Raw genomic sequence first — 16157 nt, 5'->3', positions numbered from 1 at the left:
ATAAATTGAGGATTTTGTGAAAATGAAACAAAAGCTTCGAAAACTTTTTCCTGTGAATTTGGATCCAATGTCATCTCTAACATTTGAATTACTTGTTGTAGGATATTTTGGTCAACTTCCATCCAGTCTAGAAACAAGGCACCCCAAAGTCACTTTTGAATGATTTACACCACAAGGAAGATGGAATAAATTTTGAGCATTGTGATAATAAAATTAAGTTATCAATATTAATATTAAATTTTATTCATCTCTTTATATATCTTTGAGTCGGAGTGGTCACAAAATTTTCACAGTTTGTAATAATGAATTATCATGACAAGTTTAATTAAACAAAATCTGTTTGCAATTGTGAATCTACCTAGTATTTTTTAAATAAAAAAATATGAAAAAATATGTTATAAAAATTATGTTATAAAAAATATGTTATAAAAATTGATACATACAATATATTCTACAATTTCCCATCCGAATTTGGACTTTTAACAGGCTGAAAGTCATTTGAAGACAAACGCAAGATATCCATAACTGATTTAGAATCAGTTTGAGAAAAATTAGAGCAAATTGATTCAATTTTGAGGAGCTTAGATAAATAGAAATCTCGTTCTGTCCCATAGCTGTCAAGTTCTTTTTTGAATTCTATTGCCTCATTTAATTTATTTGCAAGGTCCATATCTAATTCATCTAAAAGAATAGAAATTTCATCATTTTCATCATCACCAATTCCTAACGTATCTTCTTCTTCCTCATCTAATGTCATAAGTTCTTCAGCAAATTTTTTAAATTCTGTAATATCATTTCTTGACAATTTTTCGATATCAAAATAAAAATCTATCCCAATTGTCTCATAGCAGAGCATTGCGAGTTCATAATTTGACTTCCTTTCATCATCTGTTTCTCCTTTTTTTATTTCATCAATTTCATCATTTAGACCAGCAATCTTGCACAAATAGCGACATATTGCTTCGCCCTTCTGGGCCTCTAAAATTGACCCAATCCTTTTTCCATTTCTGTTTGATAGCCATCTCAAGAATTTTTTTTCGTTTTCCATTAGTTTAAACGGTTATAACCGATAATATAAACGGTCAACTACGACTAAGTGGGAAAATGAATAATTTTTTATTACAAGACAAAGGAAAAACAGAATTTTTACCAAGAAGAATTGTATGGTCTCCCGACGGATCATCAGTAATTGTGTCTTCGTTTTCCAATGATTTACAGATAATTAAGATTTCTGATTTTTCAAATCCTTTTACAATCAAAAACCCAACAACCGTGACAGACATAGTATGGTATCCTCTTATGGATATTAATAATCCTTCTTCATGTGCGTATGCTTCTGTTTGTCCTATGTGCCCAATTTACTTAATTGACTCTAATGATGGTCATATAAGATCTAGTTACCGTTGTCAATGCAAAGGCGATCGAGCAGCATCACTTACCTCATTGTTATTTAATGGTGCATCTATTTTAGCTGGTGGTACAAAAGCACTTTTTCAATGCGATATTTCAAGATCCGAAAAACTGGGCACCCCAATTTTGAAGTGCCCCGGAAGTATTCTTAGTGTTTCATCTCACAAGTTATCATCTATAATTTCGCTTGGGCTTTCTACAGGTGATTTAATTTACATCGATAGTCGTACTTATGAATGTGTATTAACATCTAAATTTCATAATCATGGACTAGACTCCCAAAATTGGAATAATGATTTTTTAATAACATCTGCAAGATTAGAAAATGAAGTATATTGCATAGACATGAGATCACCGAATATTCCATGCAATCATTTCCAAACATGTAGGAAAACGAGTAGATATATTTCATTGGGATCAAATGAAATTTATTTAATAATTGGAAATGAAGAAAAAGAAGCGCAAATCTATGATGTAAATAATAATTTCCAACTAATTGGTGAAGTTGGAAATGGCCCTACTCCACTTGCAGTGCCATCACCAAAGGATGGATTGATTTGTGCTGGCTCAGGAAAATTTGAAATTATAGAGGATGATGAAGAAGAGGATGTGTATTTTGAGCCAATACTAAAACAATTTGGTTTATATAAAATGTCTCAATTGTAATAATGTTATAATTTTTACTAAATATTTTTAGCCGAGTTCTTCATCTTGGGCAGGTTGCCACATATTCACATTAATTTTCATGTTAAGTGATTATTTAATCAAAACGTTGGCAACACCTGTCCATTTTGTTCGATTTTTACCCAAAATGAAAAACTCTATTTTCACTAAATAATCTAATTACATTTCGTGGAATTGCCCCCAAGAACTTTACAAATGTGATGTGATATCATCCAGTTTTTGAATATGTTATTACGGTTGCCGCATTTTTTGACAAGCACCAATGGGAGAAGAACCAGACATAAAAAACAAAGATTTTAATTTAAAGGAACTACAATCACTCGAAAAAATTATTTTTGATCTCACTGAAGAAGATTTCAATATTTCAGTTCAATCAACGATTGATCTTTTTGATTCTAATTATCCTTATTTTTTCAATTTAATAATTTGTCGATTAATTTATTCTTCTTTCACATTACAAGATAAAGATGAAAATATTTATTTTAGATATTTGAAAGAAATTGAAAAAAAAGAAGAAGAAATCACTAAAAATCAACAAGAAATTATCAAAATTTTATATAAACTTCTTACACGAATTGAATCACAGGAATCAAATTATCTTTTAGAAAAAATGATTGAAGAAAAGATGGTTGATCCAAGTTTAAGCAAAAATAAAAATTCTTTGTATTTTTCACATCACAAGTCAAAGGATGAAGTCAATCGCTTGCAACAAACCTTTTTTGGAAAAAAATTTTTCGAAAATATCTATGAATTAGAAAAAGATGATTGGAAACTTCATAAAAAACTTCTTCAAGAAGGAGTTAATCCATATTCACTTGTAAAAGCCATTCGAAATGATGATTTGGAAAAACTTCAAGAAATATCATCGGAAGAAAACTTTAATTTTAATCAAACAATTGAACCATCACTTTATGAGAAGTGTTCATTCACTAATAAGACTAATGTTACACTTATTGATTGTAGTGCTTTTTTTGGAGCATTAAAATGTTTTAAATATTTACTTATGAATAATTCCAACTTAGAAAACACTGGGAAATTTGCAGCAGCAAGTGGAAATCCTGAAATTATACATTTATGTGAACAAAATCATTCCACTTTTGAGGGATCATATGAAGCTGCAATTGAGTTCCATCGAAATGAAGTATTTCATTATCTTTATGAAAAGCGACCAATCGAAATCAAAAGTTTAACTGATTTAGGGATTAAATGTATTGAATGCAATAACTTTGAAATTCTTTCATTTTTAGAAGATGAAGAAATGAAAATAAATGAAAGTATAATAGGTACGGCAGTGCGTTTTGGAAATATGTATCTTATGGAACATTTTTTAATGAATCATGAAATGCCAAATAATATTTTAGTTTATGCGATAGTTCCAGATAATATTGACATTGTGAAATATATTTTAGATAAAAAAGATATTGATATTAATGCCACGAATATTTAAATTAATTTTTTCATGTTTAAATATTTTCATTAATATTTTTATTGAATAATTGGTATTTATTTTAAATATTTTTGACAGCATTAATGAAAGCATGTCAAAATGGTTCTTATGATATTGTTAAATTATTACTTAAACATAAAAATATTAATGTTAATGCACAAAATATTAATTTATTATATGTAAAATATTATTGAATCATTTTCTATTTCAATTTTCTAATTGGAATTTATTTATAATATTTAAAACGTCATTAATTTATGCATGTTCTTATGGACATTTAAAAATTATTAAATTACTTCAACAAAAACAAGAAGTTGATTTTAATATTCGAAGTATTTTTTAACATCGAATCGAATTAATTTAAAATTTTTTATGTTTAAATATAATAAAAGGGAATTCAATGAATTATTTAAAACAGCATTTATGTATGCATGTAGATATGGAAATATAGAAGTTGTTAAATATTTTCTTGAAATAGGGATCAATTATAATAAAAAAGATATTTATTTAATATATTTTATATTTAATTTTATAATAATATGTTTAAATATTAAATTTAAAATTTAATTTATATTCTTTTATCACCATTAATGATTGCTTGTCGATATAATCATCTTGAAATCATTAAATTACTTCTAGAACAAAAAGATATTAAAGTTAATTCATCAGATATATTTTAAAATGATTTAGAATTTATATTTAATTATTGATGATTCTATTTATTAATTGGAATTTTAAATTATCATTTCTAACATCATTAATGTGTGCAAGTTTTTATGGTCATATTGAAGTTGTTAAATTACTTTTAGAACAAAAAGGAATTAATGTTAATGCGAAATCAATTTTTATTTTTTTTCATGATGTTTAATTTTTTATTTTGATGTTTTTTCTAAATAATTGGGATTTATAACAAAATTTTTTAACATCAATAGATTATGCACGAAATAATGGACATACAGATATTGTAAATTTACTTGAAGAATATCAATATCATCATGATAACAGTTACACATGGTTTCTTTATTTTTCATTCTACACTTTTAACAATAAATTAACAATAAAGACAATTAATAAAAGCGATATATAAAACAAATAATTTAAAAAAAAAAAAAAAAAATAAAATATAAATAAAATAAAATGAAAAGATAAAATTTCAATAAGATATCTTATATAATAGTATACATTATTTATTTTTCCATAAAAGCAAGAATGACTAACCTTCGTAGCTCAACGGTTAGAGCATAGGACTTTTAATCCTGGGGTTGCGGGTTCGAATCCCGTCGAAGGTGAATTTTTTTATTTTTAATTTCTAAAATTACATATTTTTTCATCATCTGTTTTATTTGGGCAAGCAAAAAAAAATCTCATGTGTTTAATATTACATTAGTTCAAATTTCGTCCTATGTACATAAAACGAGTGAATTTCACCAACACAAAAGAATTCCTTCATAATTTTCATTTGCTTCGATTTGTTTTTCTTCATAATATAAATTTATTCACAAACAGTTAATTCTAATTGTATATAATCACATATTTTTAAAAATATTCATGTACATTAAGATATTAAAAACAATAAATAAAATAGGGGAAAATGTTTTTACAAAGTTTCTTAGCAGCATTTCCCATTTTCTTCTTCTGTTTTAATTGATATTCCTTTTTGCACCAAATTATCTCCTGCAAAGACAAAGTTTAATTGGCATATTTCATTTATCATTTGGTTAAAAGCTGTTTCAACATTTGTTGAATCCATTGCTGAAGTTTCAAAATATAACATTTTTTCAATTTCTGCATAATGAGCTGCTTCTTTTTGGAGTATTGATCTTTTATCTTCGAGATCTAATTTATTTCCAATTAGCATAATTGGAACATCATTTCCAACACTTTCTCTTACTTCAGCAAGCCATTTCGGAAGAGCATTAAATGTTGCTGCTGATGTTATATCATATAAAATCATTGCACCTTTTGTTCCTCTATAGTATGAATTTGTGATTGCGCGATATCGCTCCTGCCCAGCAGTATCCCAGATTTGAACTTTCACTTTTTTGCCTCTATATTCAATCGTTTTAGATGCAAATTCAACACCAATTGTAGTTTTTGAATTTGAAACAAATAATCCTCGGGCAAACTGAGAAAGTAAATTTGTTTTACCAACACCAGATTCACCAACTAAAATTATCTTTATCACATAATCAACATCTTCATTAGGTAGTATGGAATTCATTTAAAGGTTTGAAATAGTTAGAGTCGCAAGAAATGCATTTGGTAAAATAACCTTATCGAATTTCAATATTATCGTATTTGTAACTATTTTGTTATTTTATTTATTAAAAAAAAAATTATAGGAATACTTGATTTTATAAAATTGCATGAAAAACAAGATAAAATAAATGATATTACTCCAACTTGTTTTGATGTTAAATTGAACGAAAAAATTTTGTTTGAATAAAGTAAAAGTAAAGAAAGAAGCAAAAATGTAATGATGATTTTGTTGTGGAAAATATTCGTTGAATAAATTATTTATTTGTGTATTTTTAATGTCTTAATTAATGATATCAATGATATCTAAGATAAAGAGAAAGAAAATTATTATCATAAATATATCATGTATTATCGATTGAAAAGTTTTGCTTACGTTCTTCTCTGTTTTTTATTTCTTTGAGGAAAGTAATAAAACATCAAAATCAATTATATGAGCATCTTTAACAAATGATGAATATATTATTCGGCTATTAATTATATTTAGTGAGTATTGTAATTTTTATCAAATAAATCAAGTATTGGAATGGCTGCCTCAATAAAATTATTTTCATTATAGTAAACAAATGTTCGCATAGTAAATTGGAGTATTTCTCATCCATTCATTTCTATGTTAGCCTTTTGATTGAGTCTTGCACATAGATATGCAAAATATAGAAAAAAAACACAAAGTCGGTCATTCAAATTGTGTACCAATTCAAATCCCAATCACAATTTGGGGTGCCCTTAACTGTTTCGTAGTTACGAACGTTATAACATATATTCGTTTAGTAGAAAAAAGTTATCTTTTTGAAGATTCTAACATTAAGCAAAAAAGAAACAGTTGACTAAAATCCATGAACAATGAATTCATGGTACTTTAATGAAGAAACCTTACGGAAATACATTTTCCAAAATTTTCAATAATCTCTATAATATTTAATTCTATTTGATAGTCAGGCAACGTTTCAATTGTTCAAGCTCTCAATGTTCAAAAATGGTCATCCTTTTGACTTAATCAGATATTGGATTTAGTGTCTGGACTTGGTTCACCTATGATCATCATATCTTCCGCTTCTCCTTCGTGGAGGGGAATCGTACCTGTCGCGTGAAGATCTCCTAGGCGGTGGAGAATAATCATCATATCTATCACGGCTTCTTCGTGGTGGTGGAGAGTAGTAATCATCATATGCATTACGACTCCTTCTTGATCGGCGGTCATCACGGTACCTTCTTCTTGGTGGTGGTGAGTAATAATCATCATAACTTCTGCTACGTCTTCTTTCATGTCTATCATGCCTACTCCTGCGTCGGCTGTCATCCCTTCTCCTACCCTTTCCGTCAGAGAATTCTACATAAATGCGACGCCCACCAAATTCTGTTTCGTTCATTGATTCAATCATTCTTGACGCATCATCTTTATCAGGAACGTCAATAAAAGCATACCCAGCATGGGAGCCCCTAGGCCTTGGTATTTTAACTCTGCTTATTGTTCCAAATTGGGAGAATTTATCTCTCAATTCATCTTCTGTCGTTTCATAGCTAATGTTTCCGATATACAAAACCCAAGGCTCTTGTGCGCTTTCCCCCTTAGAAGAGTCCTGTGGAGCTTCTTCTGGTGGGTTAGCTTCGTTCTCGGAACTCGACATCGAAATGAAACGACTTTTTGATAAGAATGACCAACACTGAAAAGTGGCGCCAAAACTTCGCACTGACTTGTTTCAGCGTTATAAAAATTCACATGAATTTTTTCACAATGAGCATTCTAATTTTAAAGGAAATATCGTATTTGTCCTGGGCTTAGCAAAATATTTGTTTTAAATTTTTATGTTTTAAATTTCATCTTTATAATTTATCATAAGAAGCTTAAACCATTATTAATAATTAAAAGAGAAAGCTAAAAAGGAGATTGGTACAAATTAGTTTATGAAAATGATTGCATGCAATGTTGTTTGAACCAAAATATTGTAACTTTTTTTTTGCATAATATCAGTATTGTTTGAAGCAAAAAATTATTTTGCAAATTTTCCATACTTGGCTACGACGGAATTCTTTTCTTTATCAGTTAAAGCACACCACTCATGCGACAAAAGCCTTACCCTGTCTCTTGGTTGCATTGATGTTAATTCTTCTTCTCTTTCAGAGAGTTGTTGCTTCAGATATTTTTCAAATTTCTGTTCTTCTGGTGTCAAAAAACCATTTTCTTTTGCGAATGGATCAAAATCCTCCTCCTCTTTTGCTTTTACTTTAGCTTTTCTCTCACCCCTGTGTTTTGTTATGTTATGCTTTTTATTATTAAATTCTTCCCATGAACTTTTCATGAATTCTTCAACTGTTGTAGCTTGAAAATTAATTAAGATTTCGTTAAGTTTTGCATTTACAATATCTTGAAAAATTGTCTTTTCTTTCTGTGAGAGATCTTGGAATTGTTTCATTGGATTGCCTGTCACTTTTAACAGAATTTGGCGCCGTTTTTTAACCATGCAAAGAAACAAAAGATTTTTTTTAATCTTTTAGGATTATAATCATTTCTTAGCAGAGTGGTCCATTTTCCTTAAATACATTTCGTTCAATTTTAATACTTTAAAAAAATGTTGAAATTTTAAAATTGCTTTTCATGTAATTAAAATTCAAAAACAGAGCAAAAAAAGCTTCTTAATATCATTGTGATATTTACTTTTTGGTTTCAAGCTAAATTAGGAAAATGAAATTTGTTATTAAAGGGTTAAAGTTCCCTTCTTGATGTGAAATTCGATCTTGTCCATTACTTCATCAAAGCTAATTTTCTTGTTTCCATCAGTGTCCCATTCATTGAATTGGCTTCTTTTATTTAGAAAATTGATTTTTCCACCACAATACTTGATAAATTTGACGAATTCTTTCATGTTAAGATGTCCATCCTTATCAGTATCAGCTGCATCAAAGAAAATTTTTGTGTATGTTTGAATATCATTATTTTTGAATAATCTGACACAAGCACGAGTGTAACGAAGAAATTCTTCAACAACAATTTTCCCATTTCGGTCGTTATCTATGACTTCAAATATTTCTTCACTTCGAGCTTCTTTTCCTATCATTTTCATGAATTCATGAAATTCGTTTTTATCTAAGAAACCTGAGCCATCTTTATCCAAAGAAGCAAAGATTTCACGATACCTATTATCGGTTTCATCATATTCGGGTACGTCTAATTCAACTTGCTTTTTTTGCATGATTTGTGCGTTTCAAACCCCCAAATTTTCAGAACAAAACCGTTTGTAAACAAAGGCAATTGAAATTTTTATACAAAACGTTTTTCTTTAAAAAAAAGCAAGAATAAAGATATATGAATGAACACAATCTGAACTGGCATATGTAATAAATTTTGATATATTTTAAGAAAATTTCCATCTCAAAGGGAATTGTGATGTGTGGTTCTATTAGCGCCGATAATTATAAAGTTAAGGTAACAAACAAACTGCGTTAAATTTTCATAGTTCTAACGTTCATGGCTAAACTTTAACTTCAAACAATGCGGTTTGGTAATTTAATGCAAAAGGATTGCTCGCATTTACGATTCGATCAGATAATAAAAAATAAATCTTAATTCTCTTTTGCCATATGAATTAATAATATATTTACGATTTTTTTATTGTATTGTGTGAGAATATATTTACATATTTTCGAGATATTTTCATTCTATGACAAAATATTTTCACTGCGTATCTGGTCCTACAACACCCTTAAGCAGTTTTTATATAAACCATTGAATTTTGCAATTCTTTGAATTTTCAATGAGTGAATTCATATGCTCCATAGTGGTGCTGACATTAGCGCACACGATAAAAACAACAAAAATTCAAATAATCAGCCAACTATTTTGAAATTCCTTATTGATCTCGACAAAATCATATTCAATTTAACGGAAGACAATCTTCTGGGGTCAGTCCAAAATGCAGCGAAATTATTCGATACAAATTTTCCAGATACATTTAATGTTATTTTGTGTAATTTAGTTTATAATGCATTTTCATCACAAAGGAATGCATTTGATATCTACTTAAATTTTTTGAAAACATTTCAAACAAAAGAAGATGAACTTACACAAAATATTAATAAACTAATATCAATATTTATAAAGCGTATTTCTAAAATCAACTCACAAGAAGCATTTCATATAATATCTCAATTGAATGAACAAAATTTAATTGATACAAATATGAACGAAAAAATTAAAATTAAATTTTACAAGAAATATAAAGGACTTTCAAATAATGATTTAGCTCTTCATAAGCAATATATTAAAGAAGGACATAATCCAAATGAAATTGCAAAAATAATTCGAAATGATGAAATAGAAAAACTTCAAGAAATATCATCACAAACAAATTTTGATTTTAATCAAAAAATTAAAGAATCACTTTATGAAAGATGTTCATTTGTTAATCATTGGGATGTTACATTAATTGATTATGCAGCATTTTTTTCAGCAGTTAAATGTTTTAAATATTTGCTTATGAATGGTTCTAATGTAGAAAACACAGGTAAATATGCAGTTGCAGGTGGAAATGAAGAAATAATTCATTTATGCGAACAAAACCATTCATCATTTAAAGATGCTTATAAAATAGCAATTAAATTTCATCGAAATGATATCTTTAAATATCTTTATGATAATAAATTCGAAGAATTGCAACCAAATACATTGATTCAATCAATATTAAGAGACAGAAAGTCATCAATCAATGACTTAGCATGTTTTTGTATTTGTGAAGAGAATTATGAAATTTTATCATTTTTGTTTGAAGAAGGAATTGATATTAATGATAATATGATAATTGAATCAGCAAGAAAAGGTAACCTGTATCTGGTTTGCATAAAATAGCTATATAAGACGGTATAAAATTTATACCATTAGTAAATTGTAAATCATATGAATAGTTGTGATCACTGATATAACTCACATTTGTTGGTTGCGTTTAACGAAGTTTTCATTAAGATTTGAGGGACTCCCTTAGTTACAAAACTCTCCACCCCATCTGAAATCCCGCACAATGATTTCAATGTGATTCAATGTTTTACATCAGCTGATCATTGTTGAGTTAATTTTTTTGAATTGCTTCGTTTTTGGCTCCTAACTTTCGAACTTTAATGATATTTATTCTTCTAGTTTACTTAGCGTTATGGCTAGTGAGTACCAAAATTAGATGTGTTTACAGAGGGAAATTTTTACGAAATGAAATTATCGAATCAGAAAAAATATTTAATACATCCACTGTAAATTTAACTAAAAAATATGACGAAACCACCTTAATTTATATGCAGTGTTACGGTGTTAATAACATGATGAAGAGAATGATTAAAAATTCATTATTAAATATTTTCATTTGGAATCGTTTCCATAAAATAAAATCGTTTAAATTTGATTTTCCATATATAGGAAGCTCTTCCATGATGTTCCTACATAATTGCGCCAAAGTATCAAAACAAAATCTAATGATAAATTATATGTTACATTCCAACCTTCATTATTTTATTACTTCAATAATCTTTATTTTTCTTCTTTATTTTATTTATGAGATCTTTTATTTATTTTTCTTTTATAATAAAAAAAACAGCAAAATTAAAATAAAGTATTTATTTCCTTATGTTTTTTCTATATTATTCATACAAGCTTTTTCAGAAAAATGGGAAGAAGATATCAAAACACTTACAATAGAAAATGGAGATCAAATTCTGGGTTTACAAAACTATAATTCTATTGCAGAAAATGTAATTATATCAAATGGAATTACGTCAATACCAAACAATGGATTCTCTAATTGGGTAATGCTATTAACAATTCATCTTTGTGACACAATTACAACAATAGGAAATTCTGCATTCGACAATTGTTCTAATTTGAAAAGCATCATAATTCCAAATTCTATTGAAATACTCGGGACTTATGCATTTCAACATTGTATTAATTTAGAAACAGTTGAAATTTATGGAAATATTCCAGAAATTGGAAATTATACTTTTTATAGTTGCAAAAAAATGAATTCTATAATACTTCCAAATACAATTACATCAGTTGGTCATTATTCATTTAATTCTTGCTCAAGTTTAAATACTATTAATCTCGGTGATAATATTCTAACAATTTTGGATAATGCATTTGCTCATTGTGTCAATTTAGAGATCGTTATTATTGGAGAAAAATTAGAAACAATCGGAAAATTTGCATTTAATAATTGTTCTAATTTAAAAAATTTCACAATTCCAAAATCGGTTACTTCACTTGGACGTACTGTATTTCAATTGTGCATTAATTTAGAAACAGTTGAAATTTATGGAAATATACCACAAATCGAAAATTACACTTTTTATAGTTGCAAAAAAATGAATTCTATAATACTTCCAAATACAATTACATCAGTTGGTTATCTTTCATTTTATTTATGTTCAAGTTTAAATACTATTAATCTCGGTGATAATATTCTAACAATTTTGGATAATGCATTTGCTCATTGTGTCAATTTAGAGATCGTTATTATTGGAGAAAAATTAGAAACAATCGGAAAATTTGCATTTAATAATTGTTCTAATTTAAAAAATTTCACAATTCCAAAATCGGTTACTTCACTTGGACGTACTGTATTTCAATTGTGCATTAATTTAGAAACAGTTGAAATTTATGGAAATATACCACAAATCGAAAATTACACTTTTTATAGTTGCAAAAAAATGAATTCTATAATACTTCCAAATACAATTACATCAGTTGGTTATCTTTCATTTTATTTATGTTCAAGTTTAATAACTATTAATATTGGTAACAACATTGAATCAATAATGAATAATGCTTTTGAAGATTGCACTAATTTAGAGATTATTATTATTGGAAATAAATTAAAATCAATTGGCGAATATGCATTTTATTTCTGTTCTCATTTAAAAAATTTCACAATTCGTAATTCGGTTACATCACTTGGAATATCTGCGTTTCGACAATGTGATCATTTAGAAACAATTGAAATCTATGGAAATATTCCAGAAATTGGAGACCATACATTTTACTTTTGCAAAAAATTAACAAATGTGACAATTCCTCATTCAGTTACATCTATTGGTGATTATGCATTTTATTGTTCGAATTTAATAACGCTTTATATTGGTGGAAATGTTCAAACAATTTGTGATTCGGCTTTTGGATATTGCACTCAACTTATGTGTATATATTATTATGGAAGAAGTGCACCAGATATTGAAGAGTATGCATTTGATCATGTCCAAACAGATACAGTTATGGTAACATTATCATATGTAAATGATTCATTTGGCGCACTTGCTATAAGTTATTCTGTAAATGATCAATGCCCTCCGTGGCCACCACAAACTTTCACACAAAGTAACACATTTTCGCAATCGAATACATATTCACAATCTAATGCATATTCTCAAAGTAACACATATACTGAATCAAATACATATTCTCAAAGTAACACATATACTGAATCAAATACATATTCTCAAAGTAATACATATACTGAATCAAATACATATTCTCAAAGTAATACATATACTGAATCAAATACATATTCTCAAAGTAATACATATACTGAATCAAATACATATTCTCAAAGTAATACATATACTGAATCAAATACATATTCTCAAAGTGATATATTCACGCTATCAAACACATTTATTTTCGATGCCACTATTTCATATTCTATTATTCTAACACGAATATATTCGTATACACATACGTTAACATTGTTAAGGACATATTTACAGAGCACATATTTATATACACTTTATAATTCCATATATACATACATCGAAAGTCACATTATTTATTATGAATATACGAATTTGATATATGAAACAAATTATATGTTTTACTCCGATTTCTTTACAATTTTGCAACAAAGTGAAGAAACGAAAAATGATAATACATATATCTATATTATTATTGGTGTTTTGATTGCAGTTATTATCATTGTTTCATTACTTATTGTGTTATTAATACATTTTCGAAGACGTAATAAACTCAGTAGTAAAGAAGAAAATTCTCAAAGTTCAAATCAACTTAATTCAGAAGCCATTTTCACGGCCGGCATCGCGCAACCCAATATTGAAGAGGATCCATTTGCAAAAGATTTTAAAGAAGATAATGCGATAAATAACATAGAGATATAAATCGATTTTTCAATATAAAGCAGATCTAAAAAGTTCAAAATATTTTTGAACATCTGTAAATATATAAACTATAGATATTTTTTTCATTCTTATATATAAAGTCGTGAGAACTTTATATATTTTTGGATTAAATATGTACAAATTTTATTAGAATAGTTCTTGTGTATATAATAATTTCACAATTAAAAAAAAAAATTCAATTTTGATTTCATAATTCAATAGAATTTTATAACGTTCATCAAAAATATGCAGTGATTTCGCGTATGTTATCATCAATGCAGAAATACAAACATTAATTCATTATTTATCTACATTTATTTTCTTTACAAATATAATACTAAACTTTGCATTATTTAATAGTGCATCTTATGCTGAAGATGTCGAAGAAAATGTCTTTTTCTTCCTCAAAACAATCACTACAGCAACTATTACACCAATCACAACCACAGCGCAGACCACAGCGATAACAGCTATCGCCCACGTTTCCAATCCATTGCCTGTCTCGCCTCCTGCATCTTCTCCTTCGCCATCGCCTCCTTGGCCTCCATCACCGCCATCGCCTCCTTGGCCTCCATCACCGCCTTGGCCGCCATCACCACCTTGGCCGCCGCCAGATTCAGATGATTGCTGGTACTTAAACATTGCGCTATTTTCTCGTGTTATTTTTATGTTCTGTGGTACATTACTTGTATCAATAAATTCCATATTTATATCGGACGAAATTATCTTTAATTCGCAATCACTAACGTTTTGCCAATTTCCAACGAATTGGAATCCAATTGTTTCATTTCGTTTATAATAATTCTCAAAATAAAATTCCAGTTCGAAAAGTCTTCCAAACATTCGATTTGAAAGAAGGAAATTAGGATCATCAAAATATATCGAAAGAGAACGTGGATGAGTAACATTTTCAGGAAGAATCATATATATTGTTCTGGATTTTGTGACATATGGAGAAATCATCACTGAAATATTTCCTGTTAATTCATTACCATCTGAAAGCGAGACATTATTTTCATGGAATGTGATTGAATTTAATTCAAGATATGAATAATATATTTTATTTGTTGCTTGCATTTGTTCTGACGTAAAATCAGTAATTTGACTTGAAATTAAATTGTTGGCTTCAAAACTTCCATCAAGCATTTTAGAAGAATAACCAAAAAGTTGTGATTGTAATACAAGACTATCAAGCTTCAAATGACTTTTGAATCCAATATTTGTTTCTTTGATGATAATTAAGGAATCACTTAATGGAGTTTGGGGATCTGAAGAATCAAAATATAAATTACCGTTGGAGTGACATGAAAGTGAAACTGCTTTACCACTAATTCCTTGTATGTAAATTGTGGTATTCGTGGGACCAACTGAAGCTTCAACAACATCTGTTCCTACAACATCATGACCAATTTGAATTGTTTGATCTTGAACTTTCGAGTCAACTATTGAATAGTCTTTGTAAGCTTCGACTCCGTCAAGTAATAATTCTTTAATATATGGGTCTGTGAAATAATTCAATAATTGTTGATAAAGCATACTTGGATTAGGGATTGCTTCGTCATGCCCTAGATCATAATAGATTTGTTTTATATTTACACAAGAAGCTAATGTAACCAATAGAAGATACATAATGAAGTCATTAAACCCAAAAAATTGACGGTTATCCGGTGAAACATTTGTGTCGTTTTAAAAATTTGTTCTTTTTCAATTTCAGATGTGTTGGTTAAAATTTGCGAGCAAAAAACAACGATTTGAGAAGGATCTCAAAGTTTATTGAAAAGTACCCAACCGTTCTCTTGAATTGGATCTGTGGATTTTGGATTTCAGTGAGCTGAAAAATGATCCAACTTTGCATAAAAAATATTAAAATCCGAAATAATTTGAAATATATTTAATTACACATGAGACTATGTTGATCAAACAACATAAATTACATCTCCAACATTATATTTACAAATCAAATGTTAAATTTTCACGAGACTTTAAAACCAAAGTTAATACTTATTAACTAATATCACCAGGATTTTCTTCATGATGAGGAAATTTCACCTATACAAAATATTAAATCTCAGGTTTGAACTTCATTTCGAAATTGGATATTTTGGCTGTGAAATAGACTCAGTATTGCGGAAAGCTGTATTATTCAGAGGTTTGATGCAAGTGATTCTAATTTTGATTGGGATTTGTTTTTCATATTAATCGAATTGAATCGAAG

The 16157-nt window shown here is 28.1% G+C and overlaps 5 protein-coding genes across 5 annotated transcripts; all 5 read right to left on the bottom strand.

Moving 5' to 3' along the window:
* Positions 1–451: 451 nt before the first annotated feature.
* GO595_001285 (uncharacterized protein) lies at positions 452–1048 on the bottom strand (the record flags this gene model as incomplete). Its single annotated transcript, XM_067914066.1, has 1 exon — positions 452–1048. The coding sequence occupies one exon, from the start codon at positions 1046–1048 to the stop codon at positions 452–454; it is 597 nt and encodes a 198-aa protein (XP_067778585.1).
* A 4102-nt stretch (positions 1049–5150) lies between these two features.
* GO595_001284 (ras-related protein RABA2a) lies at positions 5151–5762 on the bottom strand (the record flags this gene model as incomplete). The annotated part of the gene is made up of 1 exon (XM_067914065.1): positions 5151–5762. One exon carries the CDS (start codon positions 5760–5762, stop codon positions 5151–5153), a length of 612 nt encoding a protein of 203 aa, XP_067778584.1.
* A 1063-nt stretch (positions 5763–6825) lies between these two features.
* Positions 6826–7425, bottom strand: GO595_001283 (RNA recognition motif domain containing protein; the record flags this gene model as incomplete). Its single annotated transcript, XM_067914064.1, has 1 exon — positions 6826–7425. The coding sequence occupies one exon, from the start codon at positions 7423–7425 to the stop codon at positions 6826–6828; it is 600 nt and encodes a 199-aa protein (XP_067778583.1).
* A 1068-nt stretch (positions 7426–8493) lies between these two features.
* GO595_001282 (EF hand family protein) lies at positions 8494–8988 on the bottom strand (the record flags this gene model as incomplete). The annotated part of the gene is made up of 1 exon (XM_067914063.1): positions 8494–8988. One exon carries the CDS (start codon positions 8986–8988, stop codon positions 8494–8496), a length of 495 nt encoding a protein of 164 aa, XP_067778582.1.
* Positions 8989–14308: 5320 nt separating this feature from the next.
* Positions 14309–15571, bottom strand: GO595_001281 (uncharacterized protein; the record flags this gene model as incomplete). Its single annotated transcript, XM_067914062.1, has 1 exon — positions 14309–15571. One exon carries the CDS (start codon positions 15569–15571, stop codon positions 14309–14311), a length of 1263 nt encoding a protein of 420 aa, XP_067778581.1.
* Between the last annotated feature and the right edge of the window lie 586 nt (positions 15572–16157).

Source organism: Histomonas meleagridis (assembly GCF_020186115.1).
Source record: "Histomonas meleagridis strain 2922-C6/04-10x chromosome Unknown contig_123, whole genome shotgun sequence".
Taxonomy (NCBI): Eukaryota; Parabasalia; order Tritrichomonadida; family Dientamoebidae; genus Histomonas; species Histomonas meleagridis.
The sequence above is the reverse complement of the archived record's forward strand: the minus strand, read 5'-3'. Positions and strand labels throughout refer to the sequence as shown.